This window comes from Thamnophis sirtalis, unplaced genomic scaffold (genome assembly GCF_051295495.1).
Source record: "Thamnophis sirtalis isolate CommonGarterSnake01/CBP01778 unplaced genomic scaffold, rThaSir2_p1.2 scaffold_7, whole genome shotgun sequence".
NCBI lineage: Eukaryota > Metazoa > Chordata > Lepidosauria > Squamata > Natricidae > Thamnophis > Thamnophis sirtalis.
In genome coordinates this window covers 7936775-7964379 of record NW_028261387.1, presented here as the reverse complement: position 1 = coordinate 7964379, position 27605 = coordinate 7936775, and the positions used below count along the sequence as shown (strand labels likewise).

The following is a 27605-nucleotide window of genomic DNA, read 5'->3' as shown; positions in this document are numbered from 1 at the left end:
TTTTAACGTGCTGGTAAAAATCACTCTAAGGGATGTGGTGGCTCAGTGGCTAAGACGCTGAGCTTGTCGATCAGAAAGGTTGGCAGTTCGGTGGTTTGAATCCCTAGTGCCATGTAACAGAGTGAGCTCCCGTTACTTGTCCCAGCTTCTGCCAACCTAGCAGTTCGAAAGCATGTAAAAATGCAAGTAGAAAAAATAGGAACCACCTCTGGTGGGAAGGTAACAGCGTTCCGTGCGCCTTCGGCGTTTAGTCATGCCAGCCACATGACCATGGAGACATCTTCGGACAGCGCTGGCTCTTCGGCTTTGAAACGGAGATGAGTACTAGAGATGTGGACGACTAGCACATATGTGTGAGGGGAAACTTTGCCTTTACCTAAAATTACTCTATGTTGGTGATACTATCACTACAGGACCAGTTCTTAGCAATAGCAATAGCAATAGCAGTTAGACTTATATACCGCTTCATAGGGCTTTCAGCCCTCTCTAAGCGGTTTACAGAGTCAGCATATTGCCCCCAACAACAATCCAGGTCCTCATTTCACCCACCTCGGAAGGATGGAAGGCTGAGTCAACCCTGAGCCAGTGAGATTTGAACAGCCGAACTGCAGAAGTGCAGTCAGCTGAAGTAGCCTGCAGTGCTGCCTTTAACCACTGCGCCACCTTGGCTCTTAGCACTACATCTGCATTTTTGCGGCCTCTCAAGAAATGGAACAATGCCATGGAGTCGTGTTCAACTCTTGATGGCTTCATTCTTTTAGACTTCCCAGCCTATAATTTATAGCCTTAATATCTTTTAATAATCCAAGTACTAACCAGCCCCAAGCATGGATATAATTCACCATGTACCACTATTTTCTGTCAGTTTTTACTTCACCTGTATAAAAACTTAAAATTGCCCAGTTTGCCTGCCATCTTCTCCTTACTGAGCTATTCAGGAAAAAAGAGAGACTAACATTCAGGTGCTTATTTGTTCTTCATGTTGAAGAGATCCTTCTTTTTATCTTTTTGCTTTTTAATGATTTTTTTAGAGTTAAATTTTCAAGAAGTATTGCATTTTTTCACTGACTAAATTCAAAGCTTTTTACTACTGGTTCTATGGGCATGGCTTGGTGTGCATAGTGTGGCTTGGTGGGCATGGCTTGGTGAGCATGGTAGGGGAAGGATACTGCAAAATCTCCATTCCCACTCCACTCCGCTACCGGTTCTCCAGAACCTGTCAGAACCTGCTGGATTTCACCCCTGCATTTAAAAAAAAAAAATCACAGACTCCCTAAATTTAACATGTAATCTTCATAAATCAAGTGGTAAGAAATGTCACCCCTTCTAGGTGACCCCAGTAATCGAATGGATCAGTGTTGTGGCCCAGCAGGAGCCGTTGGAGCTGCTACCAGACTCCGACAGCGAGGGGCCCTATGAGTCGGCTCTGGAGGATGTGGAGGACCCTGGACAGGGTTCCGACTCCGAGCAGGGCACAGAGAAACTGGTTGGCCACCAGGTGGCGCCTGAGCCTTGAACCAGTGGAGAGGAGACAAGGGAGAGTGATCCAGAAGCCAGCAATGAGTTGTTCCTGGATGCACACCATCGAAGAGCTACTAGGCGTCAGGAACAATTACGCAATTACAGGAGGTAATTGCGCTCAGCTGATGGTCATTAGGCTCCTCTCCAGACTATAAAAAAGACTGCTTGTGACACGCCCTTCTTGCAGAAGTCAACGCATTGACTAAAGAGAACATAACTAACTTGGCAGGCTGGATTGCTGCCAAGGTTTGTCTGAATTGCTGCCAAGGTTTGTTGGAATTGCTGCCAAGGTCTTTATCTGTTTGTTTGCTTGGCTTTCAGCTACCGAGATTATAGTCTTGTTATTAAAGGACATTCTAATTAAGCTCGTCTCGGCTTTCGTTACTGGACGGAGGAGGGGGTCAGAACAGATCAGTATAATAGAACCCAAGAAATGTAACTGAGAAAGGAGTGTTGCATTAAAACATTATTCAGATTTGGCCATCCTGGCTACAAAACAGAAAGTGTGCTACCTCTAACAGTTACCATGGCTTGTGTAAAAAACAGGCATTTACTTTCTTTTTAATGTTGACAGATGATAAATGTAAAGCAAGGACATTGGCTAGGTCAAAACTGGGTTGACCTCCCCTTTGATGTTTCCCTACAGATGTCTGAGCAATGTCATGTACCCTTAAAGTATTTCAAATTAAGCAGAAAAGCTCAAGTCATTTCTTATGCTGAATGGATCTGTCGATTTAGGCCATTTAACAATAGTGAGTAACAAATTAAGCCGGGGATAGAAGATCAATGGACAAAGCATCTGTTATTATCTGTGGGCTTGACAGATAATCAGACTTCTCGCCTAGTGAGTACAAAGATGCTTTATGGGGGTGGCAACAAGTCCCCAAATTTTAGCATCGTGGATCATTTATAAATGCCGCGTCCCATGTACGAACCATCTTTCATTGGTTTCCTGGCTTCAGCCAGGAGACAAGGGCTAGCTGTCATGAATGCCATCAACTTTGGCTGCTGCCATTTATACAACAGGATGTGAACAGGAATGAGATTTCAAAGCGATCGGTGTGACTCACATACGATTAGTTTCCCAAATGATGGTTGCATTTAAATTTGCAGCCTTAATTCAAAGAATTTGTCATGACTTGAACTGAGTTACCTTTTCCGAGAAGACTGGACTCTTCTGAGGAGCACATCAAACAGAGCAGGATACGAAGAGTTATTTTCTGTTTAGCATTGTTATTCTGAATAGTAGTCATCATGCATTCTTTTTTTTTTCTCTTGTGGTAGAATCTCAGTTAGACTAGAGGAAGGTGTTAAGGGAGAGCCGAATTTAAGAGTCCTTCCACTGCAGAAAGCAACACACGCCTGACTGCTCCCAGAATCCCTGAAGCCCTAACTGACCATTCCTGTGGGAATGTACTCAGTCTGGTGAGTTTCTTGTAACATAAGTGACTAATAATAAATCTTATGTTTGAGAGTCTATGGAGATTCTCAGTCATCCAGGTCATGGTTCTCCCAAAGGTGCTTTTTCAGGAGGCAACTGAACTTCCTGGTCTTTCTGGAAGACATTTCGCTTCTCATCCAAGAAGCTTCTTCAAAGCAACCAGAACCCCTATTCATGAGTGGTTCCGGCTGTTTGCACCTGACGTTCTTGTTGTCTACAGATAGATCATTTCAGAGGTGGGTTCCTACCAGTTCGCACCTATTCGGTAGAACCGGTTCGTCAAATCTACCGAACCGATTAGAAGAGGTTCCACCAGTGGACCCGGAAAGCAGGCCACACCTACAGAAGAGGTTCCAAAAATTTTTGAAACCCACCACTGGTCCTTGGATATGATTATTCTACACTATCATGCTCATATTTATAAAACTCAGTGTCTCTGTGAAAGGTAAGGATGACTACTGCGTTTGTGGTGCAATCAGAACATTGCGTGTGTTGAAGTTGTTTTAACGCCTTTTAAAGATGCCTTTTTAAAAACAAGTTTACATCCTATTCTTATGCATGCCAGTGCTGTGTGTGAGGTAATTTAAGGTGGTTCTGACAAGTGTCGTCGGCATCTTCACATCCGGTCACATGGGCGGCAAGCCACTCCCATCCGGTCACATGGGGGGACAAGCCACTCCCACAAAGTTGGCCACACCCACAGAGTAGGTTCGAACAATTTTTGAAACCCACCACTGGATCATTTGTAGTGCAGATGGTTCTGAAACGAAAAAGTGCAACATGCACACGCACGTGTTCCCCAATATTAACGTATGTCGTGAAGCTTTTTGCCAGTAAGTACTGAGAGATTGTACATATTTCAGAAGCATCCGCGACAAAGCTGGAGGTTTACTCATTTTGAGGTTTTCCAAAGCAATTCTGAGAAACACAATCTGCCACTCAAGACAACAGTACGATTCTGGAAACAGCAAAAACATCAATCAGAAGTTGGGAAAATGCATGGATCACCCTGATATTTCTTTAAACTGGTTGGCACATGAATAATTGTGCATGACAAAATGAACATAGAGGTAGTGAAAAACCTGGGAGCATTCCTGAGCTCATATGAATGGGTACAAACTTTTGACACTTTACATCAACAAATCTACCCACAGGAACTGAGGATGTATCCTTCCCCAATCAAAATTACAGAAGATCTTAAGTTTGAGGATGAAATTAAGAGAGACTTTCAAATGGGTGGTTTTAATTATCCATACACAATTATATGTTAGTCATAATGAAAAGGAGAAGTGGGAAGTAGCATGAAGTGGAATAATCTACCTAGTAACATTTCTGTAAGAGCCGAGGTGGCGCAGTGGTTAAATGCAGCACTGCAGGCTACTTCTGCTGACTGCAGTTCTGCAGTTCAGCTGTTCAAATCTCACCGGCTCAGGGTTGACTCAGCCTTCCATCCTTCCGAAGTGGGTAAAATGAGGACCCGGATTGTTGTTGGGGGCAATATGCTGACTCTGTAAACCGCTCAGAGAGGGCTGAAAGCCCTATGAAGTGGTATATAAGTCTAACTATTGCTATTGCTATTGCTATTTATCATGGAACCAACCAGAAGAGAGATGACTTTGTTCTTAATTCTGAATGATGATCAGGAGCTACTGCAACATCTATTGGGGTTTTTAATATATTTGTATGTTAACTTTTCCTGACATGAGGCAACCCTGTCACATTTAGCTTTTAACAAAAAAAACAAAAAACAAATCTTCAAAGGACAGTGCTGTATGGAAAAACAAACTGATCTTATCTGTTAATTGTACCATGCCTTAAAGGTCAACTTATGTATCGGAAGATTGTAAAATGGATAATGTACGGGGGGGGGGGGAAAACCCAGAATCCAGGGGAATTCAGGATATTATAAGCTAGTTGGTTTAACAGCTATTCCACTCAAATTGGTACAAAATGTTATTAAAGATTAATTGATAAGCACATATAGGATGACAAGCCTCGCTGAAGAGCCAGCAATATTACTTTAAAGATAAGGCTTCTTTTTAAGCGTTCTTGAGTATCAACATGGATGCGGACAGGGGCTTGTTTAGATTTTTAAGCAGCATTGATGACATCTCTCTGAAAACAAATTTAGCAGAATGAGATAAATGGTGAGGCCTTCTTGTATTTTTAATAACTAGTTAAAAGATCAGAAACCTATTCTCACAACGGAATACAAACATCGTAATGTATCGGTTTACCGACAAATGTGCGCCGACAAAATGGCGACGTTGAAAGCGCACTCACTAAAGCGCGTCAACAAATGTGCACCGACAAAAGTGCACCATCGAAAACAACGCGAAAACAACGGTAACAATGTTAACAACTCTAACCCTAACCCTAACCTAAAAACCCTAATCACGCTTTTGTGGGCGCGGTTTTGTGGGCGCGGTTTCAATGTCGCCATTTTGTTGCGGAGGTTTTATCAGCGCGCATTTGTTGGGCGCGCATTTGTCGGGTCACGTAATGTATCAGCACCACTTGTTTATAAATGAGTTACAAGGCACCAGTGGTTAGCAGAAAACTTAGCTAGGTGGCCGGCCAGCTAAATTATTTTGTATGTTTATCATACGGACAAAAAGAACTGCTAAGAAACATTCCAGGAAGAATGTCAAGCAACCACATAAGAACAGGAATATTAATCTCATATGCACACTGTTGGGGTTTGAATTGACAGTAACTAATCAAGAAAGGAGTTAGTGGTAAGAAGCCCACTAACACCAAAAAAATAGCTTCTATGTGCCCATTGCTGTTTAAAAAAAGAAAGAAATTCCACGTAGGACATCAGTAGAACACGGATTTTCAAAAATAAAAAAAGAGAAAGAAATGTTTGTTTTTACACAAATCCATGGAGAAGTGGCCATACTTGGGATAATGTCCACACTTCTAAAAAAAAATAAAAAAATGGCGGTATTTCAAAATTTGTTCATATTTTGTAGTCCTCAGCTTTAAAAAAAGGCAAAGGGAAAACTTAATAAGAGTTATACAAAGCTATGCATGAGGAGGTGAGCCTTTTTCATGATGCCAAATTCTGGGTATTCCAATAAAACTCAGTAGAAGTAAACTGGGACAGATAAAATCTAGGTAAGTTTTTAAAACAGAAATTTAAGAAAGATGGTTAATCATGATATCAGAAGCACCTATTGCTGAGTGACAGTAAAAATTCTGTAATGCTCAGGATCTGTTTGAGAACTTCCCCAAAGCATCCAGTTAAGTATATGTAAACGTTTGGTATATTAATATAAGATTATCTTGATGTTCTTATATCCTTTTTTTCTGATAGATAATGAAGACACTATATTCATATATTGAATTTCGCAATGAGTATAATTGCGTATAAGTTTAGTTTAGTTTATTGGTCTTGTATGCCGCCCATTCCCGAAGGACTCCGGGCGGCTCACAATAGACAAGGGAAGGGGGATAAATAGACAAAGACAACACTTTAAAAAAGGCAACATTCACAGTTTCCGTGGGGCTGGATATTTCACAAGCCCCCCGGCCTGCTGGAGCAGCCAGGACTTGGTGGCTTTGCGGAAGGCCGGGAGGGTAGTAAGGGTCCAGATCTCCACGGGGAGGTCGTTCCAAAGGGCCGGAGCTGCAACAGAGAAGGCTCTCCCCCGGGGAGTCGCCAGCCGACATTGGGTGGCAGATGGAATCCGGAGGAGACCTAATCTGTGAGATCTAATCGGTCTATGGGAGGTAATCGGCAGGAGGCGGTCTCTCAGGTACCCAGGTCCGATGCCATGTAGGGCTTTATAGGTGACGACCAGCACCTTGAAGCGGGTCCGGAGACTAATGGGTAGCCAGTGCAGCTCGCGGAGGATAGGTGTGACGTGAGTGTACCTAGGTGCACCCACAATCGCTTGCGCGGCTGCGTTCTGGATTAACTGAAGTCTTCGAACACTCTTCAAGGGCAGCCCCATGTAGAGCGCATTACAGTAATAATGTAAATAAGCTCACTACTAGTTGCTACTCCCAATAGGTATTAAGAGACAGTAACAACAATATCTGGATAAATCATATTGATCATATTAATTAATTTATAAAATTGTATGATGTCCATCTTCCCTATAATGCAACTCTGGGCAGTTTACAGATTATAGAAGATGAGTAGGAAAATAATTAAAATATTAAAACTAATAAATTAGCTGATTATTATTGATAAGAATTCATATCAACACCTATTATTAGAGATTTCAGGATTTAGGGACGTGTTTCCTTAAAGAGTATCTCATGAAAAGCATAGTGTTTTTCATGACAATTTTTCCTTTCTTTTGTTTAAGGGGTCCATCCACAAAATCCTCTTGATGCGGGTGAAGAAGGAGAGTGCAAAAGTTGGCTTGAAACTCAACATTAAGAAAACTAAGATGATGGCATCCGGCCCTCTCAATTCCTGGCAAATAGATGGGGAAGAAATGGAGGTAGTGACAGATTTTATTTTCCTGGGCTCCAAAATCACCGCAGATGGGGAGGGCAGCCAAGAAATTAAAAGATCCTTGCTCCTGGGGAGGAAAGCTATGGCAAATCTAGACATCATACTAAAAAGCAGAAACATCACCCTGCCAACAAAAGTGTGTATACGGTTTTCCCAGTTGCAATGTATGGCTGTGAAAGTTGGACCATAAGAAAGGCTGAGAGCCAAAGAATTGAGGACTTTGAACTATGGTGCTGGAGAAGACTCCTGCGAGTCCCTTGGACTGCAAGGCGATCAAACCAGTCAGTCCTAGAGGAGATCAACCTTGACTGCTCTTTAGAAGGCCAGATCCTGAAGATGAAACTCAAATACTTTGGCCACCTAATGAGAAGGAAGGACTCACTAATGCTGGGAAAGATTGAGGGGGAAAAGAAGAATGGGACGACGGAAAATGAGGTGGCGGGATGGAGTCACTGAAGCAGTAGGCATGAGCTTAAATGGACTCCAGGGGATAGTAGAGGACAGGAAGGCCTGGAGGAACATTGTCCATGGGGTTGCGATGGGTTGACTTCGCAACTAACAACAATCCACAAGGCACACAGGGACCCAAAATCCTTATCTAGCAAGCTTGAAGAGAAGACATAATCTCATCTACCATAGAACACTGTCCATGCTCTTCCCATAGTATTTCTGTACAAAATGAAGACACGGTAGAGTTTTTCAGGCATTACGCTATTGGATATGTTCATCTTATACAGGCTTTGACAATGTGCTCTAGATCAGGTAACAACGATGACATTCTGGGATACCTTCTGAAGTCTAATATGACCATGTCAACTATTCGAAGTGACATAATTTGCCCCATAAGGCAAATGTTTTGAAGAAACCATTACACTTTGCTTTGACTGATGTATCCTCGTTTACTATAGCAAGCACAAACTCTTTCCTTTACAGATTTTTTTTTACAGCTGTTCCTTCTTAGACGACATAAAGGCAGATGTTGCCATCCAAAATATACAAGTACAAATTGGATGCAGAAAGTATTTTTTTTAAATCACTTCAGTTGACAAAATGCCAAAGCGCACCGAGTTTACTGTCATCTCATTATATTACCAAGTGTGTATTGAAATGACAGCTGTGATGTTTTTAGCGGGAGGGTATGAAAAGGAGCTCATTAAAACTGAATGTACTCCACATAGGTTTGGTTATGCTTTGCACTACAGAGGAGAACGGGTCCTCCAATTTGGAAATGGCCACTGACAAAATGAAAGATTTCCATGTACAAGGTACCAGGGATCCTCTCTCCCCTGTCTGCCCTACTAAGTCAGATAGGGTGAGTTGTGCTCCAAGTTGTCACCTGATGGGAGCTTCTTGGAGACCAACCCAGTCCTTTGGAACAAACTCCCACCTGACATCATAAAGACCTGGATCTTCCCCTAAGGGAAGATGGGGATAGGATGGGGTTCAGCTGCAGGGATGCTTGATCTAGAACCTGGAGGGAAGGATTCTGTTGTTTTTAACCATATTTTAGGGATTGTTGTGAGCCACTTAGAGTCATTATATGGGACCATATGAGTTCAGTAAGTTAGTAAGTAAGTTAAGGAAGGAAGGAAGGAAGGAAGGTAAGTAAGTAAGTAAGTAAGTTAAGTAAGGAAGTAAGTAAGTAAGTTAAGTAAGCAAGTAAGTAAGTTAAGTAAGTAAATAAGTAAGTTAAGTAAGTAAGTTAAGTAAGTAAGTTAAGTAAGTAAATAAGTTAAGTAAGTAAGTAAGTAAATTAAGTAAGTAAGTAAGTTAAGTAAGTAAGTAAGTTAAGTAAGTAAGTAAGTAAGTTAAGTAAGTAAGTAAGTAAATTAAGTAAGTAAGTAAGTTAAGTAAGTAAGTAAGTAAATTAAGTAAGTAAGTTAAGTAAGTAAGTAAGTTAAGTAAGTAAGTTAAGTAAGTAAGTTAAGTAAGTAAGTTAAGTAAGTAAGTAAATAAGTTAAGTAAGTAAGTAAGTAAATTAAGTAAGCAAGTTAAGTAAGTAAGTAAGTAAATTAAGTAAGTAAGTAAGTTAAGTAAGTAAGTAAGTTAAGTAAGTAAGTTAAGTAAGTAAGTAAGTAAATTAAGTAAGTTAAGTAAGTAAGTAAATTAAGTAAGTAAGTTAAGTAAGTAAGTAAATTAAGTAAGTAAGTAAGTTAAGTAAGTTAAGTAAGTAAGTTAATTAAGTAAATTAAGTAAGTTAAGTAAGTAAGTTAAGTAAGGAAGTTAAGTAAGTTAAGTAAGTAAGTAAATTAAGTAAGTAAGTTAAGTAAGTAAGTAAATTAAGTAAGTAAGTTAAGTAAGTAAATAAGTAAGTTAAGTAAGTAAGTTAAGTAAGTAAGTTAAGTAAGTAAATAAGTTAAGTAAGTAAGTAAGTAAATTAAGTAAGTAAGTAAGTAAGTTAAGTAAGTAAGTTAAGTAAGTAAGTTAAGTAAGTAAGTTAAGTAAGTAAGTAAATTAAGTAAGTAAGTAAGTTAAGTAAGTAAGTAAGTAAATTAAGTAAGTAAGTTAAGTAAGTAAGTAAGTTAAGTAAGTAAGTTAAGTAAGTAAGTTAAGTAAGTAAGTAAATAAGTTAAGTAAGTAAGTAAGTAAATTAAGTAAGTAAGTTAAGTAAGTAAGTAAGTAAATTAAGTAAGTAAGTAAGTTAAGTAAGTAAGTAAGTTAAGTAAGTAAGTTAAGTAAGTAAGTAAGTAAATTAAGTAAGTAAGTTAAGTAAGTAAGTAAATTAAGTAAGTAAGTTAAGTAAGTTAAGTAAGTAAGTAAATTAAGTAAATTAAGTAAGTTAAGTAAGTAAGTTAAGTAAGGAAGTTAAGTAAGTAAGTTAAGTAAGTAAGTTAAGTAAGTAAATAAGTTAAGTAAGTAAGTAAATTAAGTAAGTAAGTAAGTTAAGTAAGTAAGTAAGTTAAGTAAGTAAGTTAAGTAAGTAAGTAAATTAAGTAAGTAAGTAAGTTAAGTAAGTAAGTAAGTTAAGTAAGTAAGTAAGTTAAGTAAGTAAATAAGTTAAGTAAGTAAGTTAAGTAAGTAAGTAAATTAAGTAAGTAAGTTAAGTAAGTAAGTAAATTAAGTAAGTAAGTAAGTAAGTTAATTAAGTAAATTAAGTAAGTTAAGTAAGTAATTTAAGTAAGGAAGTTAAGTAAGTAAGTTAAGTAAGTAAGTTAAGTAAGTAAATAAGTTAAGTAAGTAACTAAATAAGTTAAATAAGTAAGTAAATAAGTTAAGTAAGTAAGTAAGTAAGTTAAGTAAGCAAGTAAGTAAGTAGGGATGCGGTGGCTCAGTGGCTAAGACATTGAGCTTGTTGATCAGAAAGGTCATCAGTTTAGTGGTTTGAATTCCTAGCGCCACGTAACCGAGCGAGCTCCCATTACTTGTCCCAGTTTCTGCCAACCTAGCAGTTCGAAAGCACGTAGGTTTTATAATCTGAGGCGTCAATAACTGAGGAGGCGGCAAGAACAGTAAATGTTTTATTAACAAGCAACTACTGACAGGCAAAAAGCAAGCAAACCCCCGTATGACAGCTATTTATACTTGTAGCTGTCAGACGGGGAACCAATGGCATGTCCGCATTTCTCCTGCCGACCAGCAGGCGCGTCTTCACCAATCAGAGACGCTTCACACAGTGCCATCTGCTGGCCGCGTCTGGTGGAACACAACACCAAAAAATGCAAGTAGAAATTTTTTTGAAGTTTTGAATACCCATGCAGAATAGCCTATACACACACAAACACACACACACACACACACAAAATTAGGTTTCCAAATCCCAAGGACAACAGCAATCCCTTCACACCCGACCTACAGTTTTTAAATATCAACTATTGAAACTTTCAACAGTTCCTAGCCAAATGCTGTCAGGGCACACAGCAAAGAAACATCTGTTCTACTGTGAAAAGTGCCTTGTGCTTTCTGTAAAGAGATGGCTTTTTTTTGTGACAGTTTGCTTCAGAAAACCTTTAGGACCTGTTCATAACCAAACCTTCTGAGTTATCTTCCTCTTCCATTTGATATATTCGATGACAGTTTTAAGTCACAGCCAATGTGGTCTGGCTTCAAATTCACTTTAACTGAGCTGACACAAACTCACTGAACAGTTTTGCGAGTCCTGCGGCCTCAAATTCACGCTGTAGATCATCCAACGTTGAATATTCTTTGACTTCAAATGCCTGAAACCTATATTGTACCAAAGAGACTTCGTGAATATGCCAACTTCTCTGTCAGAATATAATTATCAATTCAAAGCTGATGAATGCAACTAAATCATACCTTCTGTGTTCAGCCTCCACTTTTGTTTCAAAGAGTACGCTCATCATTTTCTCTTTACACTTCTTTCCGCTCGAATCCACATCCACTTTGCTAGTTTTTTGGAGAATAAGGTATTCCTTAATCAGAAAAAAAGAAGAAGAATTCAACAGCATTAACATAACATCGTCCATAATAGCCCAAGGATAAATATTATTGACAGGAAAAAACATTATTTCCTGAAAGGATTTCTAGACAGACTTTGGCTGAAACCCAACATACCTCCCAGCGCCCAATAAGATCGCACAGGGCGGGCCTTCTCCAGGTGCCGTCGGCTACGCAGTGCTGGCTGGCGGCTCCTCGGGGGAGAGCCTTCTCTGTGGCTGTTCCGGCCCTTTGGAACGATCTACCCCCCGAGATCCGGATCCTCCCCACTCTTCTGACCTTCCGTAAGTCTGTTAAGACCTGGCTGTTCCGGCAGGCCTGGGGCTGTTGATCTTGATTGAACTTCAGCCCCTTTGAAAACCGAGTGCATGTTGTGTTTCTGTTTTTAAGCCGTTCTGTCTTGTATTTTTAATCTTTTTAAAATATTTTTAAACTGCTTTTATGTAAGCCGCCCGGAGTCCTTCGGGATTGGGCGGCATACAAATCTATTAAAAGTTGAAAGTTGAAAGTTTAGTTTAGTTTAGTTTATTTGTCTTGTATGCTGCCCACTCCCGGAGGACTCCGGGCGGCTCACAATAGACAAGGGAAGAGGGATAAATAGACAAAGACAACACTTTAAAAAAGGACGCAACATTCACAATTTCCGTGGGGCTGGATGTTTCACAAGCCCCCCGACCTGCTGGAGCAGCCAGGACTTGGTGGCTTTGCGGAAGGCCGGGAGAGTAGTAAGGGTCCGGATCTCTGCGGGGAGGTCATTCCAGAGGGCTGGAGCTGCAACAGAGAAGGCTCTCCCCCGGGGAGTCGCCAGCCGACATTGGCTGGCAGATGGAATCCGGAGGAGACCTAACCTGTGAGATCTAACCGGTCTATGGGAGATAATCGGCAGGAGGCGGTCTCTCAGGAAAGATAAGTCAACTCTTTGCATTTTATTAATGACATGATTATTCTTGCTAGTAAATAACTCTTACCAGGGCAAAGTATGGCGACATTGCACTTACACTGTCATGTGATGGGCAAAAGGCACACCCATGAGTTTTACAAGTTTATGAAAAACTGCACCAAGCTTTTCAAAACAGCTTCCCTGAGCATCTTCATCACTCGTACAAAAAGCAGAATTACACCTGATTCAGTTCCCTTCCAATTTATCCAAGTTCAGACGTTAACTCACATGAAAAGTAAACAGATTTATAGAACTAATTTCTGAGTTACACTCCCCAGGGTCTGCTGCAGTGAATATTTAAAATGCCTCTTCACTCAGCCACAGATGTATTTTCTTATACCATCTCCCAGAGCAAGGATAGGCAACTTGTGTAAATACACACACACACACACACACACACACACACACACACAATTTTCCCCCCAATACACATTTCCCTTAGGACACTCAAGTGGGTGTAGAAGTGATGTCAGCTTAGGTGTTTTTTTTCCTACTTCAAGTGTTTGTTTTCTTCTTACGTGAATTAAATCTACTTGAATATTAAACACACTGGGTTTTTTTCCCTTGTGTTTTGTTAAAGATTAGCTCTAGGGCCTGGAGGAAAGATGAGGGTTCTTTTGCCATTCCCACTCATAGCAATAGCAGTTAGACTTATATACCGCTTCATAGGGCTTTCAGCCCTCTCTAAGCGGTTTACAGAGTCAGCATATCGCCCCCACAGTCTGGGTCCTCATTTCACCCACCTCGGAAGGATGGAAGGCTGAGTCAACCCTAAGCCGGTGAGATTTGAACCGCTGAACTGCAGATAACAGTCAGGTGAAGTGGCCTGCAGTACTACACCCTAACCACTGCGCCACCTCGGCTCTAACAATGCAAGGCCCTTTTATTTAATACTCAGTGCAAACCATGTTGCATGATTTGGCTACGTAATTTCATCATTTTCACAAGCAAGAATAACGAAAAGGCAACAAAGCTCTTACGGCAAGTCCTTCAGCTAAGAGCTGCTATCTTCAATTCTGAAATGGTGAAGAGTGCAGGATGGTGTTTGTTTATTATCAAACAACGAAGTCCTTCCAAATTTAGATCTCTCACACACACACAAGTTCAAATCTTGCCAAAGTTTTTTAGGATGGGAGACCGTTTATTTAGTGTTGGTTTTGCAGCCTCAAAACAGAAATAGGTCACAATAATAGCAAAAAGAACCCCTACAAATAAAATAAATTTTCACCGCTATAAATGTATAGAAATTAAAAATCAAGCATGGTTATATGTAGTGCTTGACTTACAATCAGTGCTTAATGTTCATTTGAAGGTCCACTGGACCCTTCCCAAAAGATATTTACTGCCCAGTACTGAACTTTCAACAACTGGGCCCTCCCCCACAGTCCCACGGCTGCATTTTGTCTGCTCAACAACCAGCCTATATTTAACAGTCATTTGCAGCATCCTGCACTCACATATTTTTGTTGAAAACCAAGGCTTACTTCCATTTTTTGGTTTAAAATGCCCCATAGCGAATAAGGGGTTTGCTTATCAACCAGGCAATTTGCTTAAGGAGTGTGTGTATTCGCTTAACGACTATGGGGATTGACTTAGCAACTGCCACAAAAAAGGCCACAAAACACAGTTTACTAAGGGCCTTTTAAAACATTTGTTTTAGCGTTGTTTGTTTTGTACCCTATGTTTTAACTGCATTATTTATTCTGTGTAATTTGCGGAGAACCTTTGTGATTGCAGCAGGATCAGTGGTGGGATTCAGCCAGTTCGCCCCTATTCGGGAGAACCGGTTGGTAACTTTCTAAGCAGTTCGGAGAACCGGTTGTTGGAAGAAATCTCCTTTTGTTTTTTCCCACTTTACAGGGCTAATCCTGTAAGGAAGGCAGGAAGGAAACATTCTGGTGTTGTTTCTAGCCTCATCTTGATTGCCCTGCTTACAGAAACTGCCTCTCCGCTTAACCCTTATTACATGGTCACAGCTAAGGTGAAGCGCCCATCGACCTGAGTGATGTTGAGTTGGCCATGCCCACCCAGTCACATGACCACCAAGTCCCACCTACCCTGCTGGTCATTAGGGCAGAGAACCAGTTGTTAAATTATTTGAATCCCACCACTGAGCAGGATAGAAATTTATATATATATATATATATATGTGTGTGTGTGTGTGTGTGTGTGTGTGTGTGTGTGTGTGTGTGTGTGTGTGTGTAGGGTTGTGACACTAAATACATACCTATTTCCCTGGCTCAGCTGATAAAGGAGGAGAACCTTGTGGCTTAGTGGTTAACACATCTGCCTAATATGTAATACAGCCCAGGTTCGAATCCCAGTAAGGGTATGGCTAGCTGATGAGAGCTAAATAGCTTGAAATAGATCTATACTAGTCTCCCTTTATTTATCAGCACAAATACAACATATACATACATACATACATACATGCATGCATATATATATCATACATACATGCATGCATGCATGCATGCATATATATATATATATATATATATATATATATATATATATATATATATATATATATATATATATATATATATATATATATATATATATATATATATGTTTTTATTTGTGCTGATAAATAAATAAAGGAAGACTAGTATAGATCTATTTCAAGCTATTTAGCTCTCATCAGCTAGCCATATCCTTACTGGGATTCGAACCTGTGCTCTATTGCCTCCCAGGCAGGGAGTTAACCATTTGAGCTACAGAGAACGACTCCTTTTATCAGCCAGCCAGGGTGGGAGGTATATACTTAAACTTGGGCATACCAGGGGTTGTGACTTTAAGTATATATATATTCATACTATATGTATATATATGAAAAGGGAGGGAGGGAAAGGAGGGAGGGAGGGAGGGAGGGAGGGAGGGAGGAAGGAAGGAAGGAAGGAAGGAAGGAAGGAAGGAAGGAAGGAAGGAAGGAAGGAAGGAAGGAAGGGTTTATTTGAAGTCAAGTTCAGCTCTTGGTGACTAAATCGATACACCCATGCATTAAAATTGTGGCAACCAAAGATGAAAAGTATAATCTGCTCTCTTTGAAGCCAAGTTCAGCTACTTCCATGCAATTTTCTTGGAAATACAATAATCTGGACCAGATTTACCACTGACTTGGTGTTTTTTTATTATTATTATTTGACTTTCCAGCCTACAATACAGTAATCTGGAATTCTCTTGAAAATCTGCTAAAATGACAGAAAAAGACTACATAACCAATACACGCTTCTTCGTGTTTACTTAGGAGGAGGGTCCAGGTGGTTTAAAATAGCCATACTTCATTTTAAGTAAATGACGCTCCGTCACTTTTCTGAAATGGTCTAAGGCCTCCTGCTTGAGCAGGGGGCTGGGCTAGAAGACCTCCAAGGTCCCTTCCAACTCTGATATTCTATTCATGATTATGTAGTGATCAGATTAATAAGACTTGAGCGGTGCCAATGTATACCCTGCTGAGAAAGCATAAAGAAAAAAAAGGAACAATGGCATCCATTCTCATTAAGATTTGCCGTGAGGACTAAATATACTACAGAGTTGACTGGAGAACGAAATAGTGAAACCGAAACTGCGCCAAACCGAAGGCTTTTGCAAAGGCAAATTGCTCACAAAATGACATTAAACTAAAAAACAAGAAAAGTTCCACTTTGACGTTTTAGGAATAATTCGCATTTTAGGAGTTGTTCAATTTTCCCATCTGTCAGTTTGCATATATATTTCCATATGAAATCCCAACCGACTCATAGGACTGTAATTATTATCCAGATCTAAATAATATAATCCATTTCTGAGCACAAATTTCTACCAGTTACATTTCGTTGGCCGTGAAGGCATGACAGAATACTAAATTTGTCATGATTCATCCATAATTCCATACATCACAATGGAAGATACGGGGTTGGCCTATGTGGAATCATCCATTCTTGGTTACAGCAACAGCATCCATTAGTTCGAGTGAAGCAACCACAAACGGTTTGTCATAAAAGGGCAGCAACTTTTTCATGATTAATTAATGCATTAGTATTTAGTTTACTGCTAGAAAGTGTGAAGGGCACTTGGGTGGTGAGGCTGCCGTATTAACTGGAAAAAAAGCCCATTTACCACTTGTATCTCAAATAGCTATTGTCTTGACCAGTGGTGGGATTCAAATAATTTAACAACCGGTTCTCTGTCCTAATGACCAGGTGGGTAAGCGGGGCTTAGTGGTCATGTGACCTCATGGGCGTGGCCAACTCAACTTTACTCAAGCCGATGGGCGCTTCGCCTTAGCTGTTACAATGTAATAAGGGTTAACCGGAGAGGCAGTTTCTTGTAAGCAGGGCAATAAAGATTAAGCTAGAAAGAACACCAGAATGTTTCCTTCCTGCCTTCCTTACAGGATTAGCCCTGTAAACTGGAAAAAAAAACAAAATGAGATTTCCTCCAACAACCGGTTCTCTGAACCTCTTAGAAAGTTAAGAACCGGTTCTCCTGAATAGGTGCGAACTGGCTGAATCGCACCGCTGGTCTTGACCCAATTTTTCCCAATCTTGGCAGCTTGAAGATGGGCGGCCTTTCATATATCTAGACCATCTAAATCAGTTTCTTGAGTTTAGCAACTTGAAGATGTGTGGACTTCAGCTCTCATGCCGCCTGGGGAATTCTGGGCGTTGAAGTCCACGCATCTTCAAGTTGCCAAGTTGAGAAACACTAGTCTAGACTCCGGGGGTGGGATTCAAAAATTTTTACTACCGGTTCTGTGGGCGTGGCTTGGCAGGTGTGGTGTGGCGTGGCTTGGTGGGCATGGCTTGGTGGGCATCGCAAGGGAAGAATACTGTAAAATCTCCATTCCTTCCCAATCAGCTGGAACTCGGGAGGCAGAAAATAGATGGGGTGGGGCCAGTCAGAGGTGGCATTTACTGGTTCTCCGAACTACTCAAAATTTCCGCTACCGGTTCTCCAGAACTGGTCAGAACCTGCTGAATACCACCTCTGCTAGATTCCCCATAGTCGCAGAGGTAAACCCAAATTTCTCCTATCATGTATCTGCTCACCCTCATGTGAGGCTAATTTAAGCAAGAGGAGAAAATTCTGTCTAATCTGCTGTGACTGCTCATATTGGAGTTCTTCACCGGAGCGGAAGGGACAGTGAAGTTGTGATGGCTGACCCTTTCTCAGTGCAAACTGTGGCTCGCCTTGCAAACCCAATATTAAACATTGCTGTGGATGTAACTTTTTTTGGGGGGGGGGACCCAGAGGAGAGAGGGAGAAAACAACCAGAGGAAGGTTGAGTTCGTGACCTGACAAATGCGTGCCGACAAAACCGCCGCGACAAAACGGCGACATTGAAAGCATGCCCACTAAAGCGCGCCAACAAAACCGCGCCCACAAAAGCGCGATTACGGTTTTTAGGTTAGGGTTAGGGTTAGGGTTAGGGTTAAGGTTAGGGTTAGGGTTAGGGTAAGGGTTAGGGTTAGGGTTAAGGTTAGGGTTAGGGTAAGGGTTAGTGTAAGGGTTAGGGTTGTTAACGTTGTTACTGTTGTTTTCGCGTTGTTTTCAATTGCGCGCTTTTGTCAGCATGCATTTGTCGACGCACTTTAGTAGGCGCGCTTTCGACGTCGCCGTTTTGCCGCAGCGGTTTTGTCGGCGCGCATTTGTCGGACGCACATTTGTCGCGTGAACCAGTTGAGTTTTGTGTGGAAATCAGCAACCAACCAGGGTTTCTCTGATGGTTAACGCTACCGAGCAAAATTCTCAAATATTCATTCTCATTCAATGGTTTGCCAGCCACATAACCAGCCACAAAGAACGAAGCCTGCACCTTAATGTTCCGCTTGTCTCCTTGAAGTAGTATGAGAATCATCTTGCCCATAAACATCAGTCTTCCCGCCAAGTCAAGATCTCTGCACCATTTTTCAACCATTTTGATATATTTCCCTTTGGCTCTCATATGGTCTAAATGCAAAAGGACAGTCCAGATGTCTTCATCCTCGGGTGTTTTCACTGACGGAGTATTTTGCCCACTGCAGGACGGAATTTCAGCTTCTTTCATAACAGATTGAAAATTCTGCTCTATCCAGAGGAGCAAGTCATGTACCATGGGCTGAGACAAATGACTTGCTGCTTCTTCAAGCAATCTTGCTCTCACAGCCAGGCACTGTGTCCTGGTAAGTTGTTCAGAATTAAGAGAGATGTTTGGCAAGCTTGATGGGTAACTGAGTGGTAGATGAAACAACAACTTTAACAATACGTCTGCGCCCGAAGGTCCTTTCACGCTGGTCTGGATCCTGAAGGAGATTCCGTTTGTTTCTGAAAAGAATCCAAAAGCAGTTAATCAATTGAGGATCAAATCAAATATTCTCAACAGTTTGTTAATTGTCTGCTGTTAGGAAAGCTCAAATAGTAATCAATACTTTATGCAACTACAGATTCTTTTGTGCAAGGGCTGTGTTATTTCATTTCAGATTTGGGGATTCGGGGGTTATGATACATAAAAATTAATGCATATAGTTAAATGCATCTAGTTAAAAGGTAGTCCTTGACTTACAACCGATTGCTTTGCAACTATTCAAAATTCCAATGGACCCTTCCTAGCAGGTATTTACAATTCTGTTTTGAAGTTCTGATGGTCAGACCATTCTCCATGGTCATGTGACTGTATTGATTGGCAACCAGGCACATTTATGGCTGTTTGCAATGTCCCACAGCCACATGATTCCATTTTATGACTTTTTGTCGTAACCCAACATTTAAAGTTCAAAGTTCAAAGTTTAATAAATTTATATGCCGCCCAATCCCGAAGGACTCCAGGCGGCTTACATAAAATAATTCTAAAAAGAATACTAAAAAATTTAAAATAGAGAGAAAACAAATTAAAAAGACACATCATACACTCAACCTTAGTGGGGCTGGACCTCGTTCATGAGGTCAACAGCCCCAGGCCTGCCGGAACAGCCAGGTCTTAACAGACTTACGGAAGGCCGAGAGAGTGGGGAGGGTCCGGATCTCTGGGGGTAGATCGTTCCATAGGGCCGGGGCAGCTACAGAGAAGGCTCTCCCCCGAGAAGCCGCCAGACGACATTGTCTAATCGACGGCACCCGGAGAAGGCCCATCCTGTGTGATCTTATCAGACGCTGGGAGGTATGTGGCAGAAGACGGTCTCGTAGATATCCGGGTCCTAAGCCATGTAGGGCTTTAAAGGTGATAACCAGCACCTTTAATTCCAATTTTTGGCAAAACTGATTCATAGCAAACCATGGATTCACTTAACAACCCCAGCATTCACTTCATGCCACTTTGCGACTGTGGCATTCACTTAACCACCACCACCACCATAAAAAAAGATTGTAAAATCAGGTCAGTCACATGATTGATCTGCTTCATGACTGTCGTGAATTACAACCGTCATAGGCAAGCTCCATTACGGTTGCAAGTCAAGAACTTGCCTGTAGGCCCTCTGAATTCCAGGAGTCTTGTCTCTGAGTAAACTTAAGTAGATAACATAAAATTCTTGGCCTACTTATGGCAAGTACCAAACCAGGCAATAATACTAAAGTACCCAAGTATTTGTTTGGAAAGCAGTGAAATAAAATTACTGTCAGCCTCTGTTTTGCTGCTTGCTTTGGTATTTGGGTGGGGAGTATTCAGTTCAGGAGTGACTGTAAAAAGGGAGTTGTTCTCACCATCTAGCAATAGCAATAGCAGTTAGACTTATATACCGCTTCATAGGGCTTTCAGCCCTCTCTAAGCGGTTTACAGAGTCAGCATATCGCCCCCACAGTCTGGGTCCTCATTTCACCCACCTCGGAAGGATGGAAGGCTGAGTCAACCTTGAGCTGGTGAGATTAGAACCACTGAACTGCAGATAACAGGCAGCTGAAGTGGCCTGCAGTACTGCACCCTAACCACTGCACCACCTCGGCTCTTCTACTGCGCATGTTGCTGATAGAGGATTTGCCGCCAAGGCCAACTGTCCGGCATACCAACCTGATGATGCTTTTGGAAGATGTCTCCCACATGACACCTGAAAGGTATATGGATTGGATTATGGGATGGGGTTACCAGGGGGAGTTGGGTCACATATTGATATCTATGATTACGCGCGCTTTTGCCTCAGATCTTGCTTTGCCTAGCTGCTATCTACTCATAACCAGTAAAAGTACTCTTAATTCTGCAAAACGGATTTGAGTGGTTTCTTTCTTGGTTGCTGAGGGAGGCCGCCGTGACAATTACTGGTTGTCAACTGGTTACTGGTAAGTCAACCAACCTTTTTGGTCTTAACTCTGAAATTTTAATTAGTTTAAAACTTGGTTTTAGACAACTTGCTTGTCTTAATGCAAACATTCAAGAGAGAGTAACAGCTGAATGAACGTGTATCGAATGGAATATCTTCCATTAGGAGTCACACTGAGTTCGTACACTTTCCGCTATTAAAAATCAAAATTTCTTCTTCATCCAAGCTATATGACTCTATAATGGCTCGAACGTTTTCCTAGCACTATGAAAGACAAAAATAAGAAAAATCCTATGCTAACTAAGGAGAGTCCCTGTCTATTCGCACAAGGACTGAGGAGGTCCCCAAAACGTGTCCGAACTGGGCTGGACTGGATTTTTGAACTGGACCTCAATGAGGAGAGCAGGCGAGGTTAAGAATTTCAACTCAGTTCTTGGGCGAATAGACTGAATTTAACCCATGCTTGGACTCTCCAAGCAGCGCACGGGAGAACTGCAAGTTGCACTGCATCTAACAATGATTAATTTAGGTCTCCGAATTTGCAAATGTCTATTTTAAGTAGCAACCAAGGAGCCAACTACTGTGTTAAAAATAATAAGCAGTCGGAGATTAAATAAGGCTCACTTGAACAACTCTTGATGTCTTATTATATTTAGATATACTCGTGTTTTTATCAACTGTTTTTAGTAGTCGGACATCAACAAACAGCCAGACCATATTTTTATTTTGAATTGAATTGAATTGAATTTTATTATTTGTATGCCGCCCTTCTCCGGGAAGGACTCAGGGCGGCGAACAATTTAAAAAAGGGAAACGGGGAACATAGAACAAAATACAGATAATTAAAATAAGCAAGAATCACGCAACCACACAAGTCGAGAGGGGAGGGGAACTCATCAACCCCAGGCCTGCTGGCAAAGCCAGGTTTTGACAGCTTTCTGGAAGGCCTGGAGAGAGGTGAGGGTCCGAATCCCTGCGGGGAGTTCGTTCCAGAGGGCCGGAGCTGCCACAGAGAAGGCCCTCCCCCGGGTAGTAGCCAGGTGGCATTGGCTAGTAGACGGAACCCGGAGGAGGCCAACCCTGTGTGATCTAATGGGTCTTTGGGAGGTAATTGACAGCAGGCAGTCTCTCAAGTACCCAGGTCCAATACCATGAAGGGCTTTATAAGTGACGACTAGCACTTTGAAGCGTATTTTGAATATAGTAAGGAGTTAGAAAAATAAATAAGTATAGATCACTAAACATCTAAAGTAATACCAAAAGACATAGAGACCTACAGGGATGGGTGGCTACAAATAAGCTATTAGTTTTGTTCATACTTTGAAAACGATTGTGCAGAAAAATGTTGATAAGTATTTAGAGTATGAATCAAGAGTTAGCCCACTCAAAATTTTTAAAACCTGACATCATCCAGTGAAACTGACTGGCACATTCCTGACAGATAAAGTAAGTCTACCTTCACACAGAATACACATGCAAATGCTGTCATCAAACAGTGAAGGTTTCAAAGGAGAATCAGACAACTTCATGGAGATCAATCTAGCAATGATTAATAATCGTGTCAAGGTTAAGAAAAGGGATGGGAACTTTCCAGGGGCGTATACATGTACCCACACAAACAATATTCTTGAAGTAAAGACAATGTTTCTGAAGTAAACATTTTTATTTCTCTTAAGAGTGGCTTAAGAGTGGCTCGGTACACCCATGTTACACCTATCCTCCGTGAGCTGCACTGGTTACCGATTGGTCTCCGGATACGCTTCAAAGTGCTAGACGTCACTTATAAAGCCCTTCATGGTATTGGACCTGGGTACTTGAGAGACCGCCTGCTGCCAATTACCTCCCAAAGACCCATTAGATCACACAGAGTAGGCCTCCTCCGGGTTCCGTCTACTAGCCAATGCCATCTGGCCACTACCCAGGGGAGGGCCTTCTCTGTGGCGGCTCCGGCCCTTTGCAACGAGCTCCCCGCAGAGATTCGGACCCTCCAGGCCTTCCGAAAAGCCGTTAAAACCTGGCTGTGTCGGCAGGCCTGGGGTCGATGAGTTCCCTTCCCCTCTCAAATCGTGTGGCTGTTGGTTGTTTTAAATGCCCTGTACCTTTTGTTGTAGTTTTTGTGTTTCCCTTCCCCTCCTTGGGTTTGTGCGCCGCCCTGAGTCCCACTGGGAATAGGGCGGCATATAAATAAAATGAACCTCGAACCTCGCTTTAGCTTAACCAACTACCCACTTGCTATCTACATATATTTCTCAATGAAGCATGTCATGGTTTCTTAACCACGTCAATCCCTCCTCCTTTGATTCAAGCAGGTTTTCCTTATGAGAACTTTGATCAGAACTTCCTTGATTCACAGAACTCTATCAGGCAGCTTCAGAACTTCCACTTCTTTGGACTTGCTTTCAGTCTAGCGAGGAAGAAGAGGGGGGAAATCACTCTTTCTCAAACCTTTGAGAAGTCCTTCACCTTTGTCAAGCTATCCCTTCTGGCGTCTGGGCTGCTCTTCCCAAGCCAGCTGTTTCTTCCACCTGCTATTCCATGCCACAGATCTCATCCTGTGCTCAGCTCCTCCTCCAACCATGTCTGGGTTTATATAGCGCCCCCAGTCTACAGAAATACGACATCCACAGTGTCCAGCAACTTCCTCCATTGCCTTCCTCCAATTCGCTTTTTAGACAGTTCTCACCAATAGGCAGAAATGCCTACTCTCCAGAATCTTAATTAGCGGTGGCACAGTGGTTAAAATGAAGTACTGCAGGCTACTTCTGCCGATTGCCGGCTGACTGCAGTTCAGCAGTTCGAATGTAACCAGGCTCAAGGTTGACTCAGCCTTCCATCCTTCCGAGGTGGGTAAAATGAGGAGCCAGATTGTTGGGGAAAATATGCTGACTCTTTAAACCGCTTAGAGAGAGCTATAAAACACTGTGAGACGATATATAAGTCTCAGTGCTAGTGCTGTTGCTGTCTACATGACACTTAAAACAGAGGCCAATTTTATACTCTGCCACAGTCATCCAGCCATAGTCAGTTAAATGGAAATTCAGTATATACGGATAGGAATAACCCTGAATATTTGTACAGGGAGATATACTAGAGGGAAGAGTTGGTGCTTGTCCTGTTGCGTGAAGAATGGCCTCAGATGGGGCAATAGATAATGAAAAATGGGATTTTTATGCTGCCTGGTCTAGAGCTACTACTATATATGAGTTTTTTCTGCAACAATAAATAGCTTGTCAAAATAACAGCCATGATTCTAATACAAGACTTATTTCTTATTATTAGTTTGCCAGGTTTATTCCACTTTTTCTGCAGGAATTTAAAGTGGCTTAAATGAGAATTTCCATTCATTTTTATCCTCATATCAGCAGTCTTGTGAGGTACTGTATTTTTTGGAGTATAAGACGCATCTTTTCCCCTCAAAAAAAAGGCTGAAAATCAGGGTGTGTCTTATACATATACTTATTCTCTCTCTCTCTCTCTCTCTCTCTCTCTCTCTCTCTCTCTCTCTCTCTCTCTCTCTCTCTCTCTCTCTCTCTCCCGTTTCCCCCAAATAAGACTTCCACGGATAATATAATTAATATAATAGTATAGTATAGTATAGTATAGTATAGTATCGTATCGTATCGTATCGTATCGTATCGTATCGTATCGTATCGTATCATATCATAATAATATCATATCATGTCATATCATATAATCATATCATATAATATAATTTCATATAATTTCATATAGTTTAATATAATTTCATATAATATAATTTTATATAATTTCATATAATTTTATATAGTATAATTTCAGATAATATAATTTCAGATACGTACAGTATAGAACAGGAGTCAGTACACCTCCTCACAGTTTGTAAATATTTAAGTGTATCTTTTCATGTGACAACACTGAAGAAATGAGACTTGGCTACAGTGTAAAGTAGTGAGTATACAGCTTGTATAACAGTGTAAATGCGCTGTCCCCTCAAAACAACAAAAACACACAGCCATAAATATCTGATAATGCATTTATTGTTATTACATGCAACGAACCAAGGATAGTCCCATTGACCCTTGGGGTCCATATTGACTTTTTTTAGAGAAACCTGTGAAGATATTTAAAAATGGCTTCAGAAGTAGACAGCAATCAGATAAATCCATACAAGCCAGAGACAACTTTTTAAAAGCAGATCACAGCACACGATTTGTAATGTACCATTTCCTGACAGGGATGTAGCTAACGTAAAACAATGCCGGTAAGAGTCCCTTTGTAAAATTAAAAGAGGACAAGGGACCTCGTCTGCTTCTGACTAAAAGAAGAAAAATAATTAGGGAGTAAGATGAAAGATGCTCTTTTTTTCAGATCCTTGCTGTTTTCCGCTCTTTGATGTGTTTCAACTACTTCACCCCATTTCTTCAAAAAGTTGCTAAAATGTCAAGTTGATTCATTCTTCGGGGAGAAGACGGATTTGAAAGATTCAGTGGAGCTGTCCCGAGCTTCAGATGAGTTCTTTTGAAGTGGCTTGTCTCTGCCCTACCTCCCAAGTTTTATCCTTTTTCCACTGATCTCAGCCCCCCCCTCCGAGCCCCCCCCCATGACTGCAACCTTCAATGCCCTCTATAAAACAACAGACAAAGCTATTTAATGAGTGACACAAACTGAAATGATTTAGGCAGCTCTGAGAATGACTAATAGGAGGCAAGGCAACATTTTCAAAGAGCCTTCACAGTCATACCTTTATATATTATATAGGGGCGCGATACCGCCAATGAAAAAAGTCCACTGATCTATCAACCAGTCTTCCCTATCTTGATACGCTACAGATATCTTTGAACAACCAGTCTCCAAATCTCCACCCAGGCTGTACAAGATTGCTTCAAGCACTATGGTAGAAGCATATTCATATCTTAGTTACTTGGTTTGTCCAAAGCGTTTGGGTCAATTAACTTTTGACTACCCTGAAAATAAGACCTCCCCGGATAATAAGCCCATAATCGGGCTTTTGAGCGCATGCGCTGAAATAAACCCTCCCCGAAAATATTGCAACACAGCAGCAGCCATGAGGTGACCACGCTCACCCCCTCCTGCACCTCAAAAATAATAAGACCTCCCCAAGGCCAAGTGCTTATTTCAGGAGTCAAAAGAAAATCAGACCATGTCTTATTTTCAGGGAAACACGGTATTTTTCAATGCTCCATAAGAAGAAGAGGATCTAACTCACCAGGAGGTCCCGTTTTCAGTTCTACACCAGGAAGAGGAGGTAGTAGGACGCTCTGACTGCCTCTACATAGTGATGTAGCGATACACCTGATCTTTAGTAAGGCAAGATGGGGTTCACACACAAGAATGGACCTGGAAGGAAGCTGTCCTCTTGTCCATACTCACTCCTTCTGATTATATACAGGTAATATAGAGAATTGGAAATAACTGTAGTGATTAACTTTTCAGAAATGATGTCAGGATTGCCTTTTTCACAGCAGCAAGGTTGTCCAACTATAGACAGTTTATCACACAATGTAGTATTAAAGTGCAGTATTTTGCAGAGAGGGGAGCTCACTCTGTCCTATGAAGCTGGACTCAAACCACCGGAATGCTGGCAATTGCTCAGCACATTGAGCATCATTAGGTGCCTGTTCTGACCCCCCTTCTTCGCTCATTCACAGATGACAGTTGGACAGACTTAAAAGGAAATACCTTTATCAGTCCTGGCTCACACTGGCTGCGAGCCCAAAATAAACATAAATAAAGTCTCTGGCAAAAAGATTACGCAGCAGAATGCAAAACAAAGAGCTCTTACAGCAAAACCAGGTTTACAGCAAGAAAGCAAATCACTTATCCAAGTGTCTCTTTGAATCAGGGTTACAGAACGCAAATCACTTATCCAAGTGCCTCTCACAAACAAACCACGACCAATGAACGACGAACCACGAACGAACGAGTGAACGTTGACTTCTGCAACTAAGGCGTGGCACCATCAGTCCTTTTATCTCTGGAAGACGACACTAACGAGCCCCAGCTGCATTGTTATTCCTGCATCCCGACTCAACTCACAGCAAACTCCTGCTGAGCCACAACAGTGCCCTGGGAAACCAAATAATCCTATGGTCTTTAAGAAATCAAGGTGACCAGCTATGCCTATGTTGTTATTATTTTTATTTTACTTTACCAATGATGATGGTACCACAATCCCATTACTGTATGCAGCAAATAAATTAAGTGAACCTAAGAAATCATTACAGTCAATTTATAGTGGTCAAGGCATCGGACTAGAAACCTGGAGCCTGTGAGTTCTAGTCCCACCTTAAGTGCGAAGCCAACTGAGTAATCTGAAGCCAGTCAATTTCTGTCAGCCCTAGGAAGGAAGCAATGACAAACTACTTCTGAAAAACCTTGCCAATAAAAAAAACTTCAGGAAAGAGAGAGGGAGGGAGAGGAAGAATAGGAGACACTACAGCAGCAATAGCTACTGAAATTATGGCAGCCCAAAATGGGGGGAAAAAATAACAAAAATGCCATTGCACCTTAAAAACTAAATGATATGAGCATTTGTCAAGTGCCTTGTATCACCTAATCTCTCATCTATGTGGGCATATTATTTGGGCCATTTTTAAGGTGATACAAGAGGCTTCAATGTTC

General features: G+C 41.2%; 1 protein-coding gene across 2 annotated transcripts in view; it reads right to left on the bottom strand.

Annotated features, from left to right (window-relative positions):
• Nucleotides 1–27605, bottom strand: part of RWDD3 (RWD domain containing 3) — a 65952-nt gene that overhangs the window by 25942 nt on the left and 12405 nt on the right. The window contains exons 2-4 of one of the 2 annotated variants that reach the window (XM_087720776.1): nt 18572–19059; nt 11691–11806; nt 11487–11597 (exon numbers count right to left, since the gene is read on the bottom strand). In XM_087720776.1, the coding sequence (XP_087576902.1) occupies nt 11487–11597; nt 11691–11806; nt 18572–19059 (715 nt within the window). Of the gene's footprint in view, nt 1–10878; nt 11598–11690; nt 11807–18571; nt 19060–27605 lie in introns of those variants that run through there. The other variant, XM_087720778.1, reaches the window with a different exon arrangement.